This window comes from Microtus oregoni, unplaced genomic scaffold, assembly GCF_018167655.1.
Source record: "Microtus oregoni isolate MIOR12 unplaced genomic scaffold, Mior012 000062F_ref0000492, whole genome shotgun sequence".
NCBI classification, from domain to species: Eukaryota; Metazoa; Chordata; class Mammalia; order Rodentia; family Cricetidae; genus Microtus; species Microtus oregoni.
The window spans coordinates 8,282,074-8,308,425 of record NW_024543872.1 but is presented as its reverse complement, the minus strand read 5'-3'; the positions used below and the strand labels follow the sequence as shown (position 1 = coordinate 8,308,425).

Genomic DNA, 26,352 nt, shown 5'->3' with positions numbered 1-26,352 from the left:
CACTGTGGATGTAGAGGCAGGAGGACCAGGAATCCAAGGTCATCTTTGCTGATGCTAGCCTAGTCTACATGAAAGTCTGTCTTTAATAAGGTAGAGGGAGTTGTGTGGCTAAATTTGTCACCAAATCTGATGACCTGAGTTCAATTTCTGGAAGCCACGCTCTGGAGAAAAAGAACTGACCCCTGTCAGTTGACCTGTGACCTCCACATATGCTCCATGCCTTCCCCCCTCCCTTTTAAAAGTAAAGTAGTTTAAAAAAAAAAAAAAGGCTGAGCAAGAACAAACATGGGCCAAACAGATGAGGCAAGAAGTTCTTCCTCAGCCAGGCGGTGGTGGCACATGCATTTAATCCCAGCACTCAGCAGGCAGAGGCAAAGGCAAGCATATCTTTGTGAGTTCAAGGCCAGCCTGGTCTACAAGAGCTAGTTCCAGGACAGCTAGGGCTGTTACACAGAGAAACCATGTCTTGAAAAACCAACCAACCAAACAACAAAAAAGTTCTTTCTCTAGGGTCTGTTGGAGACTGTATCATCACTATTTGGAATAAGGTCTCAAGCCAGAACCTTCCCAGTGACGAGTGAGCCCCACATCTTTGCTGGCCTGCCTTCCACTAAAAGCCGTGACGCCCCTGCTCTTCTTGCTCAAGAAAGCCACTGGTTCCTGAGTGAGTCAGGGTCACTCGGTCCGGGACAGCTGTGGCTCGCCTTACACGAGCTAAATTGGGAACTGGAATGTCACACAGATGCCCCATGTCTCCCTGCCCCCACAGTAATATTAATCTCTCTGGGGAGTAAGGGACAAACAGTACTGCCTGCAGAGTGGACAAAGGGTGGTTTAGGGGAGCTAAAGCGACAAGTGCCTGGAGAGGCTTCTGAGCAAGGGGCGCAGACAGAAGAGTCTGGAAATAGCCAGAGGCGAGAGGAGCTGTTAGAGGAAGAGACAGGAGACATCACTCAAGAGGGAGCAATAGCAGGGATCCTAAGAATCCACAGTCTAGAGTTTGACAGGAAGGGGCGCACAGGCAGCGGGAAGGCCGGGAACAGGGCCACAGCCAAGGCAGGCACGAGAGCGCCAAGGGATGAACTTCACGGTGGGTTTCAAGCCGCTGCTCGGGGATGCACACAGCATGGACAACCTGGAGAAGCAGCTCATCTGCCCCATCTGCCTGGAGATGTTCTCCAAGCCCGTGGTGATCCTGCCCTGCCAGCACAACCTGTGCCGCAAGTGTGCCAACGATGTCTTCCAGGTGGGCCCCGGGACGGCTGGGAGGGCATGAGTAGGAGCTCCTACAGGTGGGAGGAGGCAAAGCTGCCCTGACTGAGCCGCAGGAGAGTTGGGGTCCTAGGATCCCGGAGTAAGCATGAGTCAGCAGGTGCCCTGAGGCTGGCAAGCTCAGCCCATGTCCACAGCAGCTAGACAGTGGCATCTGAGGGGGACTGGCAGGAACTGCCAAGGAAGAGTGGTCCTGCCTGGGTTTTGTGGGAGCTTTACTGGATTTTGTTTACTTGGAGGCTTTGATTTTTTTTTTAACTGTAGAAGAGATCAATGAAATACTGAGGAACTAAAAAATAATAGGGTCAACATGATGGTTAGTTGTTGAAGGCACTTACTATCAAACCTGACAACCTGAATTTGATCCCCAAAACATAACGTGGTGAAAGAGAGGACTCCTGAAAGCTGACCTCTGACCTCCATTTACGTGAGTGCACACACACACCCTTAAAAATAAAAGCTGGGTATGGTGGTGTACACTTGCAATTCCAGCACTTAGGGGCCTGGGGCAGGAGGACTGTCATTATTTTGTTTTGTTTTTGAGACAATCTCTATGTAGCCCTGGCTGTCCAGGAGCTCACTATGTAGAGCAGGCTGTCTTCGAACTCTTAGAGATCCTCCTGCCTCTGTCCCCCTGGTGCTGGGATTAGAGAGACATCACCACCGTGGCTTGACGATCAATTGTTATGATTTTTAGATTAACCTGGTTTACACAGTAAATTATGGACCAACCTACAAGACCCTGTCTCAAACAGAAAAGAAAGGAAAAAAACTAAAATTAAAAATAAAGCCATCAGAAGGCATATGCACAGAGCTCGTCTGTCCTTGATGGAGCTGGTTAGACACAGTGGCCCAGGGAAGCAGGAAGTCTCCCCAGTCTCACACCTGTGAGCCTTTCTGATCTGGTAAAGAGGCTCATGGACTAACTAACACTCAGGTGACTTATAGACAGACAGACAGAAAGCAGAAGCAGAATGGTACTTCCCAGAAATGCCTATGTAGCTGTGGTCATGAGGCCGGGCATAGCTAAGTTATAAGTCACTGATATCATTCTGTCCACACATTTCAAAAATAAAAACAAAAAAGCCTGGCATGGCGATGCATGGCTGCAATCCCAGCCTTGGGAGATGGTAGCAGAATGAGCTAATGTTGGCTTGGGCTATGAGACCCTGTCTAACCAACCAAATAAATGCAGATGCCAGAATTCCTGGTAAATTCACAGGCTTGCGTCCCTGCTCTGTGTCATTTGTAGAGGTTCGAGTAGGCTATAGACCCAGTCAGAGGTCGGGGAGAGCGAAGGGACAGGACACAGGTGTGCAGAAGCACCTGGGAGGAGCAGCACAAACTGCAGGCTAGTCTGGTCTACGGAACAAGTATACCAGCATAAGCAGGGACTATACACAGCAAGACCCTGTCTCAAAAAGAAAAAAAAAAAGTGTGTAGGGCTGGAGAGATGGCTCAGCAGCTAAGAACACTTGTTGCTCTCCCAAACAACTCGGGTTCAGTTCCCAGTCTCCACAAGGTAGCTTACAACCAGCTGTAACCCCAATCGCAGAGGATCTGATGTCCCCCTCTAAACCCTTCCTGCATGGGCACCATGCATGCAGGCGAAATACACAAAAAATAAATCTTTAAAAAATTAAAAGAATTATTCCTGCTTTTCACAGACTATAAGGAAATGAGTTGAGCAGAGTTTCCACGCCCCCTTTTCCCTTCTCTCTTTGGTGCTGTAGTTAATCTTGGGCACTGTGTGCTAAACACGCACCCTACCATTGATCTATACAAGCTCCAACACAAACTATCTGTAAAAATACTAATGTGTATGTGTGCGTGTGTGTGTGTGTGCACGTGCGTGCGTGTGTGTACATACAGGTGCCCACAGAAGCCAGGAGAGGGTGTCAGACTCCCTGGAGCTGCAGAGTCCGTGATGTGGGAGCTGGCACTCTGAAAGAGCAGCAAGTGCTCAAAATGGCTGGGCTGCCTCTCCACCCTCAACACAGCGGGTCTTACTTCACTGAGAATTTAGACTCCTTGGTGTAGCAGGCTTTCTCAAACTGGCAGCCCCCAAATCATGACACAGAATCTCTTATTAGTTATGAATGCTCGGCCTTATGCTTATCCCACTAGCTCTTATAACTTAATTTAACCTGTTTCGCTTCATCTACACTGTGCCTAGGGGCTTCTTACCTGTCTTTCATTCTGTATAGCCTACTATTCCTGCTTGTGTGCCTGGCTGGCAGTGGCTGCCTGGTTCTGGGTGTTTCCTCTTTTTTGATCTCTCTCAAGCCTAGATTCCTGCTCCTGCTTAGTCTCTCTGCTTGCCACCTTCGCCTATCCCTCTACTGCCTAGCTATTGGCCATTTAGCTTTTTATCAGACCCAGGTGCTTTAGGCAGGCAACATGCAACAATGACACACCTTCACACAATTAAACAAATGCAGCATAAACAAAAGCAGCACACCTTTTCACAGTTAAAGTAATATTCCACAACACCTGGGGTTAGGATGTTTGAAGGCAATACTGGGCTGTTAGGCCATCACAGTGTGTCTATATGCCCTGTCTGTCTTCTGCCCCTTTCACTAAGTAGCCAACACTCCAAAATCTCCTGCCACTGTCCCCTTGAGTTCTCTTCAGAGTTCCTTTCATCCTGGGTGTCCAAACCTGCCATTATTTGGCTGTTGAGACCTGAATCCCCCTGTCTGGGGTCCTAGACGGCATGTTGTTCTGACCCTGTCTCAAACCAACAAATAAAACCAAAAATTCTTGCCAGGTGTGGTGGTGCACTCCTGTAATCCTGGAAGCATGATTGTCATGAGTTTGAGGCCAGCCTAGGCTACATAACTAGCTCTGCGTAAGCGGTTATGCCTTTCCCACCGGCCTGGTTTCTCCTTTGGTCTGAAAAGCTGATGCCTCTTAAGCTGAAATATCCAGAAAAGACATCTTTCCCGTGTGTTTATACAGACACATCTACTGCTTTCTCTCTCTCTCTCTCTCTCTCTCTCTCTCTCTCTCTCTGTCTCTCTCTGTCTCTCTGTCTCTGTCTCTCTCTCTGTCTGTCTCTGTCTCTCTGTCTCTGTCTGTCTGTCTGTCTCTGTCTCTCTGTCTCTCTCTCTCTCTCTGTCTGTCTCTGTCTCTCTGTCTCTGTCTCTCTGTCTCTGTCTCTCTGTCTCTCTCTGTCTCTCTCTCTCTCTCCCTCTCTCTCTCTCTCTCTCTGTCTCTCTCTCTCTCTGTGTGTGTGTGTGTGTGTGGCACATGTGTGAAGAGCTTCCACTAAGTGAACATCAGACTTGACAGGCAACTTTACCGACTGAGCCATCTCTCTGACCCCAAGGCAGAGAACCCAAAATATGTGAAGTCAAAGAAACATCTGGAGCACTAAGGAAAGTATTTGGTAAAGAGCAGCCAAGGGGCCGGGTGGTGATGGTGCACACACTTTTAATCCCAGCACTCGGGAGGCAGAGGCAGGTGGATCTCTGTGAGTTTGAGGCCAGCCTGGTCTACAGTGAGTTTCAGAATAGCTAGGACTCTTACACAGAGAAACCCTGTATTGAAAGAAAAAAAATAAAGCAGCCAAGGGGCCAAATATGGTGGCACATGCCTTTGACCCCTGCACTCAGATATTGGAGACAGGTGGATCTCTTCTGAGTTTGAGACCGACCTAGTGAATTCCAGGCCTCCCAAGGCTATATATAGTGAGACCCTGACTGAAAAGCAAGCAAACAAACTGGAGAATATCGATTTCCAAATGATAAGGTGTCTAGCACAGAGTCCAGGAATAGCCACTAGAGAGACTGCATAGTGAGCGTGTGACCTTCCTTCTTCAAGGCACAGTGCTGACGCGTGAATGCATGTGAATACATGTGAATGCATGTGAATACATATCTGGGCCCAGAGAGATCTAGGAAGGTTCTGGGACAAGCCCTGTGCAAAGCAGATTTGGTGGCACACCTGTGGTGCAGCTCAGGAGGCCGAGGTGAGAGGTCACTTAATCCGTCATTTAACACACCAAAATCCTGTCTTTGCAGAAATGAGAAGTGGGGGATGTTCTTAGTGCCTGCCTAGTAAGCCCAGACCCCGGAGTTTAATCCCAGCACCAGGTAAACAGGGTGTGGCAGCTCACACCTGTAATCCCACACCCAGGAGGTGGAGGCATGACAAATTTGAGGCCAGCCTGGGTTACATGAGACCCTGTCTCAAAAACAGATGAACGAGGCCCAAGCCTGTGTAGATTATTTGAGAGGTAACATGGCCCGCAGGGCCCTGAGATGGTTCTGTAGGTCTGATGCAGAACAACCAGCTCTCCTCAGGGACGAGAGCGGACAGCTCGCTCCTCCAGGCTTTATTTGGGGAGGCCTGGGGGAGGCTGACCCAGTTACCCAGCGACACCTGTGTCTTTGCATCTCAGCTCCGTCTGAAAGATGAGCATATTTCGTTTTTCACACATAGCCTCCACATTTTGACAACTCTAGGCATAATCAGATAGTCTGTTTTCTAAGTATGGCGACGGGAATAGGACTTTTAGTTCCTCCATCTTCAGATCTCTGAGGAGGAAAGCCTTCAGAACACTGCCTAGAAAGTTGGCAGTCGTGAACACGGTAACAGTGTAACACACTTAAATTTTTATGTGTACATTTTTTCAAACGCCTTGGAAGCTCATAGCATGAAGTTCATAGCATGGATCTGCCACTAACTTCAGATCTTAGATTCCCTTCACCAAACACAACCATTACCAGCTTCTCTGAGAATCTTTATAGAAATTTCCACACCTAGGCACACGCTTGCACATATAGACACACTTACACTACACCAAACACCTTTGTTCAATTCTTGTTTTGTTTTGTTTTAGTTTGGGTTTTGGTTTTTTTGAGACAGGCTGTTTCTGTGTAGCCCTGGATGTTCTGGAACTCAATCTGTAGACCAGGTTAGCCTTTAACCCAGACTGTCGCCTGCCTCTGCCTCCCTAGTGCTGGGATTAAAGGCACCTGCCACCACAGCCCTGATTTTTTTTTATTTGTTCCCTACATAGAAGACACAGTATGTCTTCTGTTTTATCATTGATATTATTTTAGCTTATATATATATATATATATATATATATATATATATATATATATTATTTTGGGTGGGGCACATGTGTTGAAGTCAGAAGACAACACTGTATACTGCATAGTGCCAGTTCTCTTCTTCTACCTCTACTTGGGTTCTGGGAACCAAACTAGAGCCCCTAGGGCTGTGAGGCAAATGTCCCCCTAGTCCTGCTGGCTCCTCTTGAGACAAGGTCTTACTCTGGCCAATCCAAATCCAGGCTGGTCTTGAATTCAAGATCCTCCTATGTCAGCCTCCCAAGGGCCTGAGCACAGATGTGAGTCGTCACACCAGCTGTTTTCTGTTTCAGAGAGCAGCACAGGGTCCATTGTTATGAGCAGACCACAGTCCCTTTAATCCACCTGCTAAAATGTTTGTCTGCATTCAGGAGTTGTTGTCTGGTGTTTGTTGGAGGAATTGTGGTGGTTGCGTTAGGCTGGGGTGTATTCAGCTGATAAAATGCTCACCCAGCACACACAAAACTCTGGACTTAATCCCTAACTCCACATTACAATCTCAACACACAGGGGAATCGAGGTCATTCTCTGCAATATAGCAATTTGGACGAGCTCCTGGGCTATGTGAGGCACTGTTTTTCAAAGGAAATTATGGATCAAGATTAAGGATTTGAGAAAACTATCTGTAATCTAATCCTGCCTCACCCAACACAAGTATCTTCATTTTTGCCTACTTTATCAACATTGCTTGAGACAGAATCTTACTATAGCATTAGTTAGCCTGGCACTCACTAGGTAGATGAAGCTGGTCTTGAATTCCTAACACTTTTCCTGCCTAAGTTGCCCCAGAGTTGTGATTACAGGTATTTACCACGATGTCCAATTCATGTTTACGTATTACTTGATTACCTTCAAGCCCTCATCTCCCTATTATTTTACTTAGTTGCTGTTCTAATTCTATTTAAAGCTCTAATCCTCTTTTTCTCTAATAAGAAACAGAAAACTTCAAAATATGACATTAGCCCCTCCAATCCTCTCCTTCCCCACACTCGCACCCACTCAGCCTCCAAAAATTTGGAGGAGAGTAAAGCTGTTGATGTGGGAAACTGACATAAACATCTCCCCGTGTGCTTCTGTCTGTATTTGTAAACCCGGTTCTCATCCAAACTCCTTTCAAGCAAGCCTTCAGAGTATTTTGGTATCTGCCTCCGCTTTGCTGTGGGCACTTGTTTCTGAGAAGCAACCTGTTGTCATTTAGTAGAAAACCAGAAGGTACTGGAAGGAGGTTGCTGGAAGAGCCGTCTTCTTGGAGGAAGTCCAGGCAGGGAGGGCCTTACAGTGGGAACTGTCAGAAAAGAGACCTTCTGGACTGCAAGGCAGGCTGCTTTCCCGCTGGGCACCAAGCCCTGATTTTGATCCCCAGCATTGTAGAAACCAGGCATGGTGGTGTGATGGTTTGCACCTGCAGTCCCAGCGCTTGAGAGGTAGAGGCAGGAGGATGAGAAATTTCACAAGTCACCCTTAGCTCTATGTAGTGAGTTCAAGGCCAGCCTGGGCTATATCAGACTGTGTATGCCTCTGTGTGTGTGTGTGTGTGTGTGTGTGTGTGAGAGAGAGAGAGAGAGAGAGAGAGAGAGAGACAGAGAGACAGAGACACAGAGCGAGAGAAGTACCAGAAGCCTGCTGTATTTTTGGCTCTTTGAGGCAGCGTTCTGCTATGTATTTCTGGCTGGACTTGCCTGATATGTTCTATGTAGCTGAGACTGGTCTAGAACTGACTGAAATCCTCCTGCCTCAGCCTTCTAAGTGCTGTGCCTCAACCCCCAGCTGAACACCAGGGCTTCTCCAGCCCACCTTTACCCGGTCTCCTTTTGGAGAATCTGATTTGTTGCAAGGCCAAGCTACAGTGACCTTGCTTGGGTTTGGGATTTTAATTCCCCAGGGAACAAAACTCCACTGCTGAGACATCCCACCCTTCACTAGTTCTCACATCTTTAGTGTGTGTGTGCGCGTGCGTGTGTGTGCGTGTGCGTGCATGTGTGTGCTTGCATATGTGCGTGTGTGTGCGTGTGTGTGCGTGCGTGTGTGTGCATGTGCTTGCATGTGCGCGTGTGTGCGTGCGTGTGTGTGTGTGCACGTGCGCGTGTGCAAGTTCTGCTGTTGCGTAAGCACGGTTATGCAGAGGACAGAGGTTGACATCAGATGTCCCCACTGGCCATCTCTCATCACCCTGCCCAGCACTAGTTACATATCTGGTACTACGCGCATCTTACATGGGTACTCAGGATCTGAACTCATGTCCTTATGCCTGAGTGGCGACTCAACTCCGTAGTTCCCAGCTGTTTAAACTAGTAAGAACACCTCTTGTAACTTTAATAATCTGCTTTTAAAAATTCAAAATGAAAATAAGCCAGTTAGGGGTCTGGAGAGATGGCTCAGTGGTTAAGAGCACTGACTGCTCTTCCAAAGGACCCGGGTTCAATTCCCAGCACCCACATGGCAGCTCACAACTGTCTGAAGATCAGTTCCAGGGGATCTGACACTTCACACCAATGCACATAAAATAAAGTTAAATAAACCATAAATATATTAAAAAGAAAAAATAAGATTATCAAGAGGCCAGATCTAATGTAAGATAAAAGAGTCTTATTTAAAAAAAAAAGAAGAAAGAAAAGAAAATAAGCCGGTTAGTGGTACACACGTTTAACCATAGCACTCAGGAGGCAGAACCAGGCAGAATCTCTGAATTCAAGGCCAGCCTAGTCCACAGAGTAAGTTCGAGAACAGTCAGGGATACACACAGAGAAACCCTGTTTTGAACTCTCCACCAAGAAGTTTTACAATGATTATGAATGATCATCTCTCTTATACACCTATGAGCACATGTGCATGCGCGCACGCACACACACACACACGAATGCGTGTAACCCAGGCTAGCCTCAAACTTGCTATGTAGCTGAGACTGGCTTTGAACTCTTGACTCTCCTTTGTCTCTCAAATTTTAGGTCACAAGCAGGAGTCACCATGCTTGGTGTGGATGACCACTTTTTTTTTTAAATATTTATTTATTTACTTATTATGTATACAATATTCTGTTCCTGTGTATGCCACAGAGGGGCTTGTTTTCCACCTCCAGGGCAGGCCATGCGTATCCTGGTCTCTCTCAGCCAGCATTTTAGCTTGTAGTAAAATCTGGATTCTTCCACTGCTGGGCCACTTTCATCAGATGTCTTCTGCCCATTGTGTTCCTGTACTTTCTCCAGTTACGACCTAGGGTCTGGTTCACAAACTTTACAAGACCCTCAGGTCTGCAGTGGTAGCTCATCCAGGGCCCATATTAGCATTCCCTGGCTAGCTGGGGAAGAGGATGGGCCCTGTGAGATACGTACACATTTGTCAGAGTGACTTCAGTACAGAGCTCCTCTAGATAGATGACAAAGGGACTAGAAGAATCACGCAACCCTCAAGAGAAAGTTCTGAACATGGTTGGTCAAAGCCTTGAGCAAGGGCCGAGAATTAAATTCCCTTTACTTGTTCCATTCTTTGACACAGGGTCTCCTGTGTTCCAGGACGGCCTTGAACACAAAATGTGGTGGAGAATGGCCTTGAACATCTCATCCTCCCAAGTGCTGGTCCAGGCGTACCTGCCAACCACACCCAGCTCATCCAATGCTGGAGATCAAACCCAGCCCTTGTGCATGCTAGGCAGATGCTGCCAACTGAGACACATTCTAGACCACTTGCTCCTTTCTCTTTGTTGTCTGTGGTGCTGAGGATGGAACACCATAAGCATCACTGCCCCACCAGCCCTGTCCATGTCATTTTCACCTTCACAGTGGAGAAAGAACAGTTATTTCACGCCCAGGGCTCTGTGCAGTCATTATTTTACCTCATGTTCATTTAGTACTTTACAATTGATTGGGCACCTTCACAAACAAAATTCTGTAGAGCGGGATCATGGCTGTCATACAGGTGAGCACACGGAATACATATTACAGTCACACAAGGAGACAGGGCAGGGACATCCACCGAGGTGTTTCCTGGAGTGATGGCACTTCCTTCACACATCACACGGTTAGCACATGAAATTGTGCTTCATGGGGCTGACTCCGAAAAGGACTTTTGTTGTTGTTTTGTTTTTCAAGACAGGGTTTCTCTGTAGCTTTGGGGCCTGTACTGGAATTCACTCTGTAGCCCAGGCTGGCCTTGAACTCACTGAGATCCGCCTGCCTCTGCCTCCTGAGATTAAAGGCCTGCCCACCACCACCCGGCTTCCGAGTATGACATTTAAGGGAAGAATAAGATAGTTATGTGACATGACCGAGCAGGATACATGACCGAGCAGGATACATGACAGGGCAGGATACGTGACCGAGCAGGATACATGACCGAGCATGCAATCAGTTTCCTGAAGCAGCGAGGTAAGCAGGAGCAGGGGAACAGATTTGGCTAACTGGATATTAACTAGTTGGAGAGATCTTAGCCCAGAATAGACATTTCCATCTTTTTGAAGACTTCTTAAGGTTTCCACCAATACCCTAGAATCTGTAATTCCTATTTGTGATGACAACGTTTAGGGGCCTGCAGTCAGGGCAGAAGTAATTTTCTTTTCCTCCTGTGGATCCAACTGTAAAGCCCAGGATCCCTGACAAAGGGCCAAGAAGCTCGTGGTTCCTTTTATTCTCTCTCTCTCTCTCTCTCTCTCTCTCTTTCTTTTGAGACAAAGTCTCACCATGTAGCATTGCCAAGCTTGGAGGTTGACCCCAAACTCGCAGAGATCCTCCTGCCTCTGACACCGAAGTGCTGGGATTAAAGTCATGAGCCACCACACTAGCTATGGTTCTATTCTAAAACCAATGTTTTGTCAGGTGAGGTGGTCTACACCTTTGATTCCCAGCCCCGGGGAGGCAGAGACAGGTGGATCTGTGAGTTTGAAGTCAGCCTGGTTTACAAAGTCTCAGGACAGCCAAGGCTACACGGAGACCCTATCTCAAAGCCACCAAAAACAAATGAACAAGCCATGAAATCAGCAGAGGGCCTAATACCACGAAGAGAAGTTATCCAAGGGAAACACATGAAAACAGCTGATTTCTGTGGTGAAGCACCGGTGCCGTTTGAGCTGCTGTGGTTTGTAGTACGGCTTCGCCGTTGGGGCAGACACTCAGTTCCACTAGAAGTCAGTGAAAGTGAAGATGCCATCCTGTCTGAGTTCACAGACTCCCTGAACTCTCTTCATGGATCTTGCCGAGTCTGTGACCCTCGGGTGAGTCTTATGCCTGGAGCACAGCATCTCCCCAGTCACCCAAGTCTACAACCCCAGAATCCCCCACCTCCCTCCTCTCCCCATGTCCAGACTCTGGTTAGTCCAAATCCCACCTCTCAGTCATGACTTTTCTTAGATTGCTGCCCACCAACATCCCGTGACCTGGCCTTGACTGTGCCGCTCACCCCATTTGCCTCCTATCCGACCCTTGCCTTTGCCCATCCATGTTAACTATAAGTTCAGACATTCTCCCTGTCCACTCCCAGTCTAGAAACCCAGCCCAGGAAATCAAGTTTAGATCCTCACAGATTCAAAAGCCTTCTAGGGTGACCCCCATCTTTCCAGCTCCTCCCTGCCCCCACCCTCGGCTCCTGCAGTCCCTCCCTCCCCCGAAGCCCTTTCCAGACCCTCCTTCTTGGCTGCTTGTCTACCCTGACTTCAAGCCCTCCTCAAGTGGCACCTTCAATATCAGACCCTGTAAACCAACAGCAAACTCAGTTTGGGTCTCACAAACCTCACTTTGTTGGTTCTTCTTTACTATGGCACTCTAGCGCCCTCTTTTGTTCTGTTCGATCCGTTTCTCCAAACCCCAGAGTTCTTGTAAGAAATTTGGGACTGATAAGAAGCTGGGTGTGGTGGTACCCAACAGCAAAGCCAGCACGTGGAAGGTGGAGGCAGGAGGATTACGAATTCAAAGTCATTTTCAGCTACACAATGGAGTTTGAGGCCAGCCTGGGTTACTGTCTTAAAAAGAAAAAAGTCTAGTTACTGTGGTACCCACTTTTAATCTCAGAGAAAAAGAAAGATAAAGATGGGTAGTGGTGGGACCTGCCTTTACCCCAGCACTCAGCAGGCAGAGGCAGAGGCAGAGGCAGGTGGATTCAGTGAATTCAAGGCCAACCTGGTCTACAAAGTGAGTTCCAGGGCAGCCACGGTTGTTACAAAGAGAAACCCTGTCTTGGAAAAAAAGAAAAAAGAAGTAAAAAGGGAGGAGGGAAAAAAAGGCGGGAGGTGCCACCACCCAGAATGCATCGCTGTTGCCTGGAAAATACTGCTGGGGTTACAAGCATGCGCCACCATGCCCCGCGCTTTCGTGAGTTCTGGGTTTTGAACTCAGATCCCCATGCTTGTGAGGCAAGCATTTTACCAACTGGGCTATCTCAGAGCATGCATGCATATATGCGTGCGTGCACACTCACACACACTCACACACACACACACGCACACACACACACCCTTTTGTAGAGTAGGTCTCTTACAGCCAAAGTTGACCTTGGTCCTCGGCCTCACAAGTCAGGTGTGCAGCAACGTGACCAGGTTTGTCCACTGTCTTTACAAAAGGCTCTTGGGGATTAGATTAGACTCAACAACATCCGGGAAGCCTAGAGAGCCTGTGTTTGACCACAGCTGGCCCTCAGCACCGGGTAGAATGCTAACAGTGAGTCTCATGTGTCTGAGTGTCAAGAAGAGGAAGAGTAAAGAGGGAGAGTAGCAAGTTTTCCTGGCGGCCTGTAGCATAGCTGCTCTGTGCTCTGGAAACAGTTCCCAGAAGATTTCACATCAGTGAGGCTGGTCTCTTCTTAACCACCGCTCATTTCTTAGCTCCAGCCGATCAGCATCGAGTATCCCAGCAAACAAGTTTTGCTTTAGTAGTCCTGGTATCTTGTTAACCACAGCTGATTCTTCAGCCCCAGGTAATTAGAACCACGGGGTCTTAATTTGGAAAAAGCAAGTGCCCCTGAGAGTCTTTAAACTTTACAAGCCAGGCCTCCATCCTCTGCCCTGCTCTCAACATCTTACCTTCCAAGCTCCTAAGGAATGTCCCACTGAGCTCTGAACACTCAGTGGCTCTTCTAGCCCAAAGTTCCAAAGTCCTTCCACAGACCTCCCCAAATCATGGCCAGGTCAGTCCCAGCAACACCCCACTGCACTGGTACCAACTTGTCTTAGCCAGGGTCCCTACTGCTGTGACAAGACACCATGACCAAAGAGCAAGCTGGGGAGGACAGGGTTTATGTGGCTTACACTTCCTCGTTGTTCATCACTGAAGAAAGCCAGGACAGGAACTCAAACAGGGCAGAGGCTATGAAGGGGAAGCTTACTGGCTTGCTCCTCATGACTTGCTCAGTCTGCTTTCTTAGAGAACCCAAGACCACCAGGCCAGGGATGGCACAGTGGTCTGGGCCCTCTTCCGTTGATCACTAAATGAGAAAATGCCTACAGCTGGATCTCGAGGAGGCATTTCCTCGGCTGACGCTCCTTCCTCTGATGACCCTAGCTTGTGTCAAGTTGACACACAAAACCACCCAATACAACTGACCCCTTGACATCCGGACACACAAACACAGAAATACAACAATATTAAGCCACAACCATTCCTTTCTTATTCATCCTCAAGATGTTAAATAACTTTAAAAGTACAACAGTCTTTACATATTCAAACACATTACAATTTCAGTTCCTTTAAAATGATCAATCTCTTTTAAAATCTAGTCTTTTAAAATTCAAGTGTCCCATTTGAGAGCTTCAGTTAAATACTTTCTTACTTCAAGAGGGAAAAATCAGAATCCCAGCACTTGAGAGGAAGAGGCAGGCGGATCTCTGTGAATTTGAAGCCAGCCTGGTCTACAGAATGAGTTCCAGGACAGACAAAGCTCCATAGTGAGACAGTTTCAAATTTTTTTTTAAATAAAATAAAATATCTTTGTGGAAACATCAGGTAAGGGGGTTACAGTTAAGTTGCGAAATCTGTCACGTGCACCGAGTGTTATTGGATGACATCTTTAATTTGGGGAGGTAGTGGAAGCCCGTGGTATGCCTGTACATCACAAAAGAAATTTGCCCAGTAGCCACAGGGATGGATATTAGGTCGAATGCAGCAGTGAGAGGTGGACGGCCGTGCAGAGCAGCAGACGACCATGCAGAGCAGTGGACGGCCGTGCAGAGCAGTGGACGGCCGTGCAGAGCAGTGGACAGCCGTGCAGGGCAGTGGACGGCCGTGCAGAGCAGTGGACGGCCAATGCAGAGCAGTGGACGGCCGTGCAGAGCAGTGGACAGCCAATGCAGAGCAGTGGACGACCGTGCAGAGCAGTGGACGGCCGTGCAGGGCAGTGGACGGCCGTGCAGGGCAGTGGACGGCCGTGCAGGGCAGTGGACGGCCGTGCAGGGCAGTGGACGGCCGTGCAGAGCAGCAAACGACCGTGCAGGGCAGTGGACGGCCGTGCAGAGCAGTGGACAGCCGTGCAGGGCAGTGGACGGCCGTGCAGAGCAGTGGACAGCCAATGCAGAGCAGTGGACGGCTGTACAGAGAACTACAACCAGCCCAAGATGACTGGGCTGCAGACCTGCAACACTGCAACGTCCCAGCTCCCCACAGCCATGGAATATTGGATATTGCCTTACCCATCCTCCAGTTGGTATACAAGGAGTCTACTAGAAACCCCCTGGAGATATGCCAAGTCAAGGGGTCTACTGTTTCCTTTGTTCTATGAGCTCATGATTCTCTAGCTCAGTGGCTCTCAACCTTCGTAACGCTGCGACCCTTTAATACGGTTCCTCATGTTGTGGTGACCCAATCATATCATTATTTTTTTTAAATATTTATTTATTTATTATGTATACAACATTTCTTCCATGTAAACGTGCAGGCCAGAAGAAGGCACCAGACCCCATTACAGATGGTTGTGAGCCACCATATGGTTGCTGGGAATTGAACTCAGGACCTTTGGAAGAGCAGGCAATGCTCTTAACCTCTGAGCCATCTCTCCAGCCCCAACCATATCATTATTGTTGCTACTTCATAACTAATTTCACTACTATTATAAATCAAAATGTAAATATCTATGTTTTCCAATGGTCTTAGGTGGCCCCTGTGAAAGGGCCATTCAGTTCCCAAAGGGGTCTCGACCCAGAGGTTGAGAACCACTGCTCTAGCTGATCAGGTTGGGATTTTTACTGTAAACAACTGGCTTTAAGGGCTGGGGTATGTAACTCAGTATTAAATACTTAATATTAAATTAAATATTAAAATACTTAATATTCGAAAAGCCTTGGGCTAGACCACTAGGAGCAAGCACGCCCATGCCTCAAGTGAGCAGTAACTTAGGGAGGAAGACACTTGATTTTTCTCCAAAGTGCAAGCCGGAAGGGCCATCTGGGATTGCCCCCTGAGACTCTTGCTCCTTGACTTCCTTGCCTTTCTCAATGGGTGTCTACTACATCCTGACTCCGCACGGTCCTTCTGCACAAGTCTACACTTCAAATAGGAGAAAAGGAAAAATGGGAAAGAGAGGGCGTGGCTCCTTCCCAGTGCGGCACAAAACCTTTGTACCTACTGCTCCAGAGCACAGTCACCTGCCACACCCCACCAGGTGGGGCCTCGACGCAGTCTTTATACTACGGGTCTTGCCAACTCAGACCATCTGTTTCCGAAGAAAAGAATGCAGGAGCATCCCTGCCAGTTGTTCACCTCTGCTTCTCGACAAAAATGTTTTATATAAACCGGGCGATGGTGGCGCACACCTTTAATCCCAGCACTCACGAGGCAGAGGCAGGCGGAGCTCTGTGAGTTCAAGGCCAGCCTGGTCTACAAGAGCTAGTTCCAGGACAGGCTCCAAAGCTACAGAGAAACCCTGTATTGAAAAACAAAACAAGGGGGCTGGAGAGATGGCTCAGAGGTTAAGAGCACTGGCTATTCTTCCAGAGGTCCTGAGTTTAATTCCCAGCAACCACATGGTGGCTCACAACCATCTGTAATGAGATCTGGCGCCCTCTTCTGGCATACATGCAGACAGAACACTGTATACATAATAAATAAAGATTTTTTAAAAAAAATAAAAACAAAACAAGATTTAAAAATGCTTTATATATATATTTCTTACATTTATTTACTTATGTGGGTGAGTGAATGACAGTGGGCATGAGTGTGGGTGTCAGAGAGCAACTGTGGAATAGGGAGTCTCTCCTACAACATGGGTTCCAGACGAGTTCTTAGCCCAATCCCATGAGCCTTTACAGTATTAAGCTTGGCTTCTGTATTTCAAGCCAAATTCAGGGAGAGAATCCTTGATTGGTTGCATCGGGTCAGGTGATCATCATCAGTCAGCTCTGTGTAGCTGGATACCCCTTTAGGGTCGCCTGGAGCACATCTCTAAGAAACACGGTGTAAGGGCCTCGCTAGGCCTTCATTGCGATGTCCCTGTAACTGCTGTAGCCTTCGCATAACGTCAGATGCAAAGTGAGCAATCCCATGCAACCTGTAACTTTACTAAGGCTGAATACTAGAAGAAAGCATTGTCAAGGGCTGTGCAAGGGTCTATGTGTCCTGACTCACAGTGCCGGAAGCAACTTCCCACAATTATCCAGCTAATTGTAGTTTCTTTTTTTACTTTTTGTTTTGTTTTTTTGTTTTTGAGACAGGTTATCCTCCCATGTAGATCCGAAGGCATGCATTGTTGTGTCCAGCCTTCCTTTCCTTTCCTTTCCATTCCTTTCCTTTCTTTTTTTTTTTTTTTGTTTGTTTTTTGTTTTTTGTTTTTCGAGACAGGGTTTCTCTGTGGCTTTGGAGCCTGTCCTGGAACTAGCTCTCTAGACCAGGCTGGTCTCGAACTCACAGAGATCCGCCTACCTCTGCCTCCCGAGTGCTGGGATTAAAGGCGTGCGCCACCACCGCCCGGCCCTTTCCTTTCTTTTCTTTTTCTTTTTTAGACAGGGCCTCATGCACCCCGGGCTGGCCTTGGGTGATCTCAAAGGACGGCTCGAACTTTCACTGGCTTAGATCCTCCTGCCTCTACCTCCCAGCTGTACCGCTATGCCCTGTTTATATAGTGCTATAGATCAAATCTAGACGAGCACTCTCCAGCTGAGCCACATCCCAGACCCTGGTCACAATTTCTTTATTCCACTCTTCAGCACCTGGTGTGTGTGCCTCTGCCCAGGACTAGAGAGAAGCTATGTATATTATCCCAGCATCAGAGAGGCGGGGGCAGGTACATAGACATTCAAGACCAGTTTTGTGACTACACAAGACCATGGAGAGGGGGGGATGGTAATGGGGGAGACACATCTATAATCCCATTCAAGGTCATCCTCCATTATACACCAAGTTTGAGATAATCTTACAAGATCTTGTGAAACACGCACACACACACACATGCACAAACATTAACAACAACAAACACACACACACACAAAACACCTTACATGTGGCCCATAGGGGTCCAAGCTGGAGGACACTGGTGATGCTGTGAGCCCCTTGTCTGTATCAGCGTTCTGCCAAAGCTCCATGCTGGACCCCACTGAGAACCAATACTGCTCAGGCCTTGGCCAAAGTGAGGTTCTGCATGCAGGACACTCAAGGTGCTGGACTGAGGAATGAAGCAGAGACAGGCAGGAAGCCATCTTAGTCACCTGTCAGACTGCTCCTGGGGGACATCAGATGCAGAGAAGAGCTAATGCCTCCTCCTTACCATTCCTGCGCCCACCACTTCCCTCATGCCTCACTATGCTTCTGTTGTCTTGTCTCCTGTCCTTGCAGGCCTCTAACCCTCTGTGGCAATCCCGGGGCTCCACAACTGTATCTTCGGGCGGTCGCTTCCGCTGCCCATCTTGCAGGCACGAGGTTGTCCTGGACCGGCATGGGGTCTATGGCCTGCAGCGGAACCTCCTGGTGGAGAACATTATTGACATCTACAAGCAGGAATCCTCCCGGTGAGATGTCTGGCTACTGGCCTCTCTGGAGGGAAGAGCCTGCACCGTCAGGGATTAGAGGGGCTGTTTAGTCAGGGTTACCACTGCTGTGATGAAACACTGTGACCAGAAACCACGTGGGAAGAAAATGGTTTATTTGGCTTATGCTCCCACATCATAGTCTATCGCCGAAGGATGTCAGGACAGGAAGTCAAACAGGGCGGGAACCTGGAGGCAGGAGCAGATGCAGAGGCCATGGAGGGTGCTGCTTACTGGCTTGCTTCTCGTGGCTTGCTCACCCTACTTTCTTATAGGAATCCAGGACCAGCAGCCCAGGGATGGCCCCACCCACAATGGGCTGGGCCCTCCTCCATTAACCACTAATTCAGAAAGTGCCCCACAGGCTTGCCTGCAGCCCCATTTTATGGAAACACTTTTTTAATTGGGGTTTCTTCCTCACAGATGACTTTAGCTGCATCAAATTGACTTAAAACTATCCAGCATGGGGGGGGGGGGAGGTTGATGGGAGACAGGGACACACACACAATGGGGAAAGAAGAGGAGGGGATTGGGTTCCTACCCAGGGAGGCCTGATTTTGTCTTTTTTTTTTTTTTTTTTGGTTTTTCGAGACAGGGTTTCCCTGTGTAACAGTCCTAGGTGTCCTAGAACAAGCTCTTACAGACCAGGCTGGCCTCAAACTCACAGGGATTCACCTGCCTCTGCCTCCCAGGTGTTGGGATTAAAGGCATGTGTGCACCACCACTGCCTGGCTTTGTCTTTGGAGTCAAATGTTCAATCTTACTCCCTCTGGTCTGTGACCAAAGCCCACCCCAAAGTTCTTGATCTCACCAGCTCCCACGACTTCCTGTCCTGCCGGGCCTCTTTGTCCCCTACAATAGACTCTTCTTGGGCCCAGTCTTCCTTGGAGGCTCTTTTCTTCCCCAGTGCCAGTCACAGCCTGGCTCCCTGACAATTGCTACTCCCTTGTCCATGGTCCTCAGGCCGCTGCACTCCAAGGCTGAGCAGCACCTCATGTGTGAGGAGCACGAGGATGAGAAGATCAACATCTACTGCCTGAGCTGCGAGGTGCCCACCTGCTCTCTCTGCAAGGTCTTCGGGGCCCACAAGGACTGTGAGGTGGCCCCTCTGCCCACCATTTACAAACGCCAGAAGGTATCTGGCCAGGGAGGGACTCGGGAAGGGGGTTTAGGATAGGGCAGTTCTCACTCTGCTCAGGTGAAGTCTAGCAGATCAGGGCCAAAGCCGCGGGTCTACTCTTGAGTCTGCAGCAACCTTAAGGAGTCACCTGACCTCCCTGGTCCTGACATCCTTCACTTGTCTGACAAGGTGAATACTACGGTTGCTGTCACCACAGCCTTAGCTAATGTGTGGCAGCAGCCACGGCAACACAGAGGACTGCATACCCTCAGGGGTCTTTAGCCACGCCTTTAGCTTCTCCATAGCTGTCACTTTACAATCAGATTGGTTGGGACATGAAAAGAAAGTGGGGGGGGGGAGGACAGGGTCAGAGAGCCACTGTAAACAAAATAGATATCATTTCTCAAACGACCATGCTGGCTAGAGTCAGGTGGTTATATCATGAAACCTGCCGAAGGTGTGTGGGGAGGGATGCCTTTTAAGACTCCTAACACCTCAGCTCTGGTGGGAGTCCCAGGCGATCAAAGCAGTCAACTGTATTGCCTGGTTTTTGACAGAAAGAGATGCAAACGCTAAGCTGGACGAAGATCCCTTCAGTGTAGACCCTTAGGCTGACCTTAGATTCCTACCCACCAACCAGTCATTCACAGCTGAAGACATACAGAGGCATGGACTGTGAGCACAGCGAGCAGAGCAATGACAGTTCAGACCCCAGGCTGCTGAGAGCTGCTGGCAGCAGTGCCTTGACCAGAGGTCACAGAATACACAGCAGATGGTCACTGATAGTTCAGGTGTCCACCCACCAGATGAGTCAGACTCAAGGAGAAAACCTCATCAAGGCTTACGGGGCCACAGACTCTAAAACTGGCTGCTTCTGTCTGTAATTTTTCTCCTGTGCCTATATTCCCTCCCTAAAAACAGCTGTGGGTATTTTCTCCACTGCCTGTGCTTATCTCATGTGTATTCCAGCTACTGGGCACACTTATAGCTGTGGGTGGTCAGGAAGATGATGTCTGCTTAAGTGTGTGCACAAGTTTGATGAATAGAAATAATACTAGGATCCTTCATGGCCCAGACTGATACAGGAAAACTGCATTGTTCTCAGTTACAAAGACAGCCTTTCACACACCATTAGCTGATTTTAGACCTCAAAATAAATTCAAAACAGACTAATTGCTTGTGCAAAATATGCACACAGGCTGGGCGGTGGTGGCGCATGCCTTTAATCCCAGCACTCGGGAGGCAGAGGCAGGCGGATCTCTGGGAGTTCGAGGCCAGCCTGGTCTACAAGAGCTAGTTCCAGGTCAGGCACCAAAGCTACAGAGAAACCCTGTCTCGAAAAACCAAAAAAAAAAAAAAAAATGCACACAGGCAAGTTACCAGGTGTCTGTTGACCTAAAGTCAGTCTGATAACATTAAGACACAAGTCCCCACAGTAACTGACTTTCTGCATGGACTCCTAAACCTCACTCTTACGATGCAAGGTTCAAGTTTCAGCCAACTGTTTATTGCTTAGGTCCCGAATTTCAATGTTAATCTCCATGATGTCTCTCAGGCTACATGCAGACAGACCATGCCTCTTGCCTGCACAGTTGAGTGTTGCCATGGTTACTCATTTCCAGCTGGTCAGTGTGACATTCTAAGCCTGAGAGAAACCACACGATTCCTTGTGTATCAGAATGGTTGTGCCTCAGCTGTTTACTCAAGAAATGCTATGTGACCCTGAGAGTGTAATTTACATATTGTCCAGAGTTTGTTCTAAGAGGAAGTGTGCGAGTGTGTGAGTGGAGGTGTGTGTGACTATGCGTGACTGTGTGTGAGTGTGTGAATGAGTATGTGAGTGAGTGTAAGAGTGTGTGTGAGTGGAGGTGTGTGTAAGAGTGTGTGTGTGTGAATGAGTGTGTGAGTGAGTGTGTGAGTGGAGGTGTGTGAGTGTGTGTGAGAGTGGAGGTGTGTGGAAGTGTGTGAGTGTGTGAATGAGTGTGAGTGGAGGTGTGTGGAAGTGTGTGAGTGAATGTGTGAGTGTGTGAATGGTTTGTGTGAGTGTGTTTGTGTGTGAGAGTGGAGATGTGTGTAAGTGTGTGAGTGTGTGAATGGTTTGTGTGAGTGTGTGTGAGAGTGGAGGTGTGTGTAAGTGTGTGAGTGTATGAATGAGTGTGTGAGTGTGTGAGTGTGTGTGAGTGTGTGAATGGTTTGTGTGAGTGTGTGAATGAGTGTGTGAGTGTGTGAGTGTGTGTGTGTGAGTGTGTGAATGGTTTGTGTGAGTGTGTGAGAGAGTGGAGGTGTGTGTGATTCAGAATAGTGTGAGTGAGAGATATAAAGGAGAAATGTAGCAGCGTGTGAAGAAATGTCAGAGTAGAGAGAAGTGTGTATAGAAGAGGGATATGTGAAGAACGAGATGTAGCTGTATGTAAAGAGATATAACTCTGTAGAGAGTGTCAAGAAAGCGATTATTCAAGATGAAGTAAAAGAGAAAGTTACCCTCAGGAGAGTCTGTGCTTCTTCCTTTTTTCTTAAATTACCATCAGAATGTGTAAATCCTTCCCTAAGACCCTCAGATGGATAGGAATTTTCTCTATGCCCCACTACTCTGAAGGCATTCTTTCTGCAGCCCTGGGTGAGGTCCTGGGAGCTGGCATCTCGGGCTGCAATACTTGGGGAATTCAGATGCTGGAATTATTGAAATCCACTGTGCACACAATGTTTTTAGAAGGTGGAATAATGCCAGGCATGGTTGAGCACTGCAGTTACAGCACTTAGGATACGGATGCAGGAGGATCTCTAGTATGAGGCCAGCCTAAGCTACATAAGGAGTTTCAAGCCAGCCTGGACTATATAAGGAGACCCTGTTGTTAAAGAAAAATAAAGATAAAATAAGATAACAGCAAAAAGTAGGATTGGAGATGAACAAAATCTTGTCTAGCACAAAATCTTGGATAGATTTCCAGAACTGAAAACATGTAAAATGACCATACAACAGCCTGTTGTGGTGTACACTGTAACCCCAGCTACTAGGGAGGCTGGGGCTAGAGGATCATAAATTCAAAGCCAGTTTAGACAATATAGAAAGGTCCAATCCAAGAAAACAAACCAAAAACAGACAGGAAAATAGATTTGACAAGGAACAAAGTAGAGTCTTTAGAAATCAACAACTCTTGAAAAACCAGTGAATGGATCAGGTGATGGATTTCTCAGAAGAATTACTGCATGAGAAGAGTGCAAACAGCACACCAACCCAGAATGCTCTGGGAGGTCAAAGATGAATATGTCTAACGTGATCCTACCTGACTCACAGAATAGCAGGAATAGAAGGGAGGCAGTGTTAATTGAATGGGTAGCCCTAAGTATTTTTCAGAATTAATGGCTACTGATAAAGCACCTAGGACAGTCTGGTATATAGTAGGTGATTAGAGAATGTCACGTGTCTTCACATTTGGGGGTGGGGGACTTCTAGAACCCACAGAACGTGCTCCCAAACTTCTAGATCTTTGTAGATGTCCTTGAATGGGTGAGGTGGGGACAGTCCCGTGGGATAAGAGGGAAGCAGCTGCTGGAGAGAGCTTCCAGCTCTAAGAGCTGGCCCATGTGTGTGACAGAGCGAGCTGAGCGATGGCATCGCGATGCTGGTGGCAGGCAATGACCGCGTGCAAGCAGTGATCACGCAGATGGAGGAGGTGTGCCAGACCATTGAGGTGAGCCTGGGCTGGGAGGACAAAGGGGACAGAATAGTCCTTAGTCCGAGGGGTGGAGGTAGAATAAGCACAAGTTTCAGGCCAGCCTGGATGACTTATGGAGATCCTAGCTATAAATAAATAAACAATAAATAAATAAGCAAGCACGCAGGGCGTAGTAGCCCAAGACAATAATGACAGTACCCTGAGGCTGAGGCAGGAGGATTTCTCATCAATGGCCCACTTGACCCATACCAAAAATAAGTGAGTGGGGCTGGAGAGATGGCCCAGGGGTTAAGAAAAAGAACTGCCATTGCAGAGAACCAGAGTTCAGTTCCCAGCACCCACACTGCAGGTCTCAAAACTGCCTGTAACTCAGCTCCAGGGGAATTCAATTCCTCTGGCCTCCATGGGCACCCACACACCACGCACATATACTTAATTGAAAATAATACAACTAGGGCTGGAGAGATGGCTCAGTGGTTAAGAGCATTGCCTGCTCTTCCAAAGGTCCTGAGTTCAATTCCCGGCAACCACATGGTGGCTCACAACCATCTGTAAAGAGGTCTGGTGCCCTCTTCTGGCCTGCAGGCATACACACAGACAGAATATTGTATACATAATAAATAAATAGAATAAATATTTAAAAAAAAGAGAAAATAATACAACTAAAATTGTGGAAATAAATAAGCAAAATAAATATTAAAAGATAAAAGAGGCTGGGAGGTGAGAGTAATCAGATTATATACACACAGATTATATACACACATATATATATGATATTGTCAATGAATACATTTAATTAAAAATTATGTGGTGAGAAATAATTATATGCCCTTATTATATCATATTAACTAAATATATTTGAATATTGAGACAGTATTTCCAGTCAATGAATTTTAGAAATTTAGATTCCTTGTTTTCTTTTCAATTATGTGTATTTGTGTGTGTACAGGCATGTGCACATGACTGTTAGTGCCCGCAGAGGCCAGAAGAGCTTGTTGGATCTCTTGGGGTTACAGGTAGCTGTGAACCTTCTGGCATGGCTATAGGAACAGAACTCAGGACCTCTGCAAGAGCAGAAACACTAACAGCTGGAGCTACCTCTCCAGCTCTCTAACCAATGTCTGTATTTAAAAATAGAGCTTAATTTCATAGCAGAGCAAAAAATTAAAAATATAAAACTCAAATAGTCTTTTAAAATAATGCTGATAGTAACTCATTTTATTTCCTTTATGAAGTAAGTGGCAATTAATGAAAAGCCAAGCCAGGGCCAGTGACATACATGGCTCCCAGAAATAGCTTTGAAATATGTTGTCGTCATTGTTAATTGAAAAGATCTGAGCTGGATTCTGTGCATGGGAGGAAGTCACACCTTCCTTCTGGACTTTCCTAGAGTTCTGTTTAAGGGATGGAGAGGGATAAAATGCCCTGCCATCCGCGACCTCCTTCAGGCTTGTTCTAATCTTTCAGGACAACAGTCGCAGGCAGAAGCAACTGTTAAACCAGAGGTTTGAGACCCTGTGCGCGGTGCTGGAGGAGCGCAAGGGCGAGCTACTGCAAGCGCTGGCCCAGGAGCAGGAGGAGAAGCTGCAGCGCGTGCGAGGCCTCATCCGTCAGTATGGAGACCACTTGGAGGTTTCCTCTAAGCTGGTGGAGACCGCCATCCAATCCATGGAGGAGCCGCAGATGGCTCTCTACCTCCAGGTGGGCGGAGAGGGAGGGAGGCAGGCTCCCAGGGTGGCGGGAATCAGGGCCTGGGTAGCCGGGTCAAGTCTTACCTGCGGTAATTTCTTGTCACCACGACCTGGGAAAAGTCACCCTTCTACACGCGCGCGCTCTCTCTCTCTCTCCTTAACGAATTGGGATGTACGCCCCTACCTACCCCGCAGGACTGGTGAGAATCAGAAATGGGGCTTTGCCGGGGCTGCTGGCGCAGCGCTCACCTTCGCCCTCCTTTTCTCCCCTGCAGCAGGCCAAGGAGCTGATCAACAAGTGAGTGGTCTGCGCGGTGGGAAAGGAAGGGACCCTATGGCTTCCTTCCATCTAATCTGGGGAGGGGCTTGAGGAAGTGGAGGAGTCCCTCTGCTGAGCCCTGTGGCCATCACAGGGTCGGGGCAATGTCGAAGGTGGAGCTGGCAGGACGGCCGGAGCCAGGCTATGAGAGCATGGAACAATTCTCTGTGAGCGTGGAGCACGTGGCCGAAATGCTGCGGACCATCGACTTCCAGCCGGGTGAGGGAGCTGAGGGAGTTTAGACCCGCCGTAAGGGTATGAGGTGGGCGCTCCAACCAGGAAAGCAGGGGCTCCACATCACCAGCCCTGCCTTCCACCTAGGCGCCGCAGGGGATGAAGAGGATGACGAGGTGGCTTTAGACGGGGACGAGAGCAACGCAGGGCTGGAGGAGGAGCGGCTGGACGGGCCAGAAGGTGAGAGAGTAGGACGAGGGCTTTGGGGTGAGGAGTGGTTAGTCTCGGGCGATTGCCTTCCTAGCGGCACCAGGACGCTCTCCGGCACCAGTGACACTCTCTCCGGTGTCACTCAATAGGAGCCGCAAAGCGCGCCCCCTAGCGCGCGCGGAAAAGCGCACTCTGTTCCCACGGTTGGTTCCGCACAGTTTTTGGGGACCATGGTGGGTCCGCGAGTAAAACCCAGCTACCTGAGGAAAGCTGGCTGTCGGAGGGTGGGGAGTTTGTTCTTTTAGATCCCCGCCCACCAAGCTGTCTTTTCCGGATACAGGCCTACACTGATCAGACCCTGATCCAGAGCGCGCATCTGTAGCGGGAGGCAAGGGATGCTGAGGATCTGCGCAGAGACCACCGCGCCTCCCAGCTCGGCGTTCCACCCCCCGAAGGGTCTCAATAAAGGACTCTTGCGTCTCACGTCCTTGGCTCTTTTCGCTGCCCACTCCTAGTCTCGGCTGTAGAAGCAACCTCGCCATCAGTCTGCCCCCCGCCGCCGCCCTGAGACGATTTGAAGGGGTGGAGGTGAAATAATAACCCCCTCGTGGGCAACTCCTTTACACCAGAGATGGAGTCCTAAGCCCGAGACCTCGAAAAGGTGTCTGGGGTGGGTCTCAGGACCTCTGAGTTCCCAGATTTGGATGGGCGGGGGAAGGGGCCATGAGCCCCCAGGGGCTTAACTGATAGCCTACCTTTCCCACCCCACTTAGCATGCTTGTATCTCCTACTGGCCTGGGAGCCCCACTCCCCCAAAAGTTTCCACCCTTCCTTAGTTGCCAGTGCCCCCCACGACAG

At 48.4% G+C, this 26,352-nt stretch overlaps 1 protein-coding gene across 1 annotated transcript; it reads left to right on the top strand.

Moving 5' to 3' along the window:
* The first annotated feature begins 801 nt into the window (after positions 1 to 801).
* LOC121439707 (tripartite motif-containing protein 54) lies at positions 802 to 25,977 on the top strand. Its single transcript, XM_041640295.1, has 9 exons — positions 802 to 1,246; positions 18,113 to 18,285; positions 19,267 to 19,438; positions 23,020 to 23,115; positions 24,568 to 24,801; positions 25,067 to 25,089; positions 25,205 to 25,329; positions 25,432 to 25,524; positions 25,835 to 25,977. Exons 1-9 carry the CDS (start codon positions 1,079 to 1,081, stop codon positions 25,843 to 25,845), a joined length of 1,095 nt encoding a protein of 364 aa, XP_041496229.1. The 5' UTR covers positions 802 to 1,078; the 3' UTR covers positions 25,846 to 25,977.
* Positions 25,978 to 26,352: the final 375 nt, after the last annotated feature.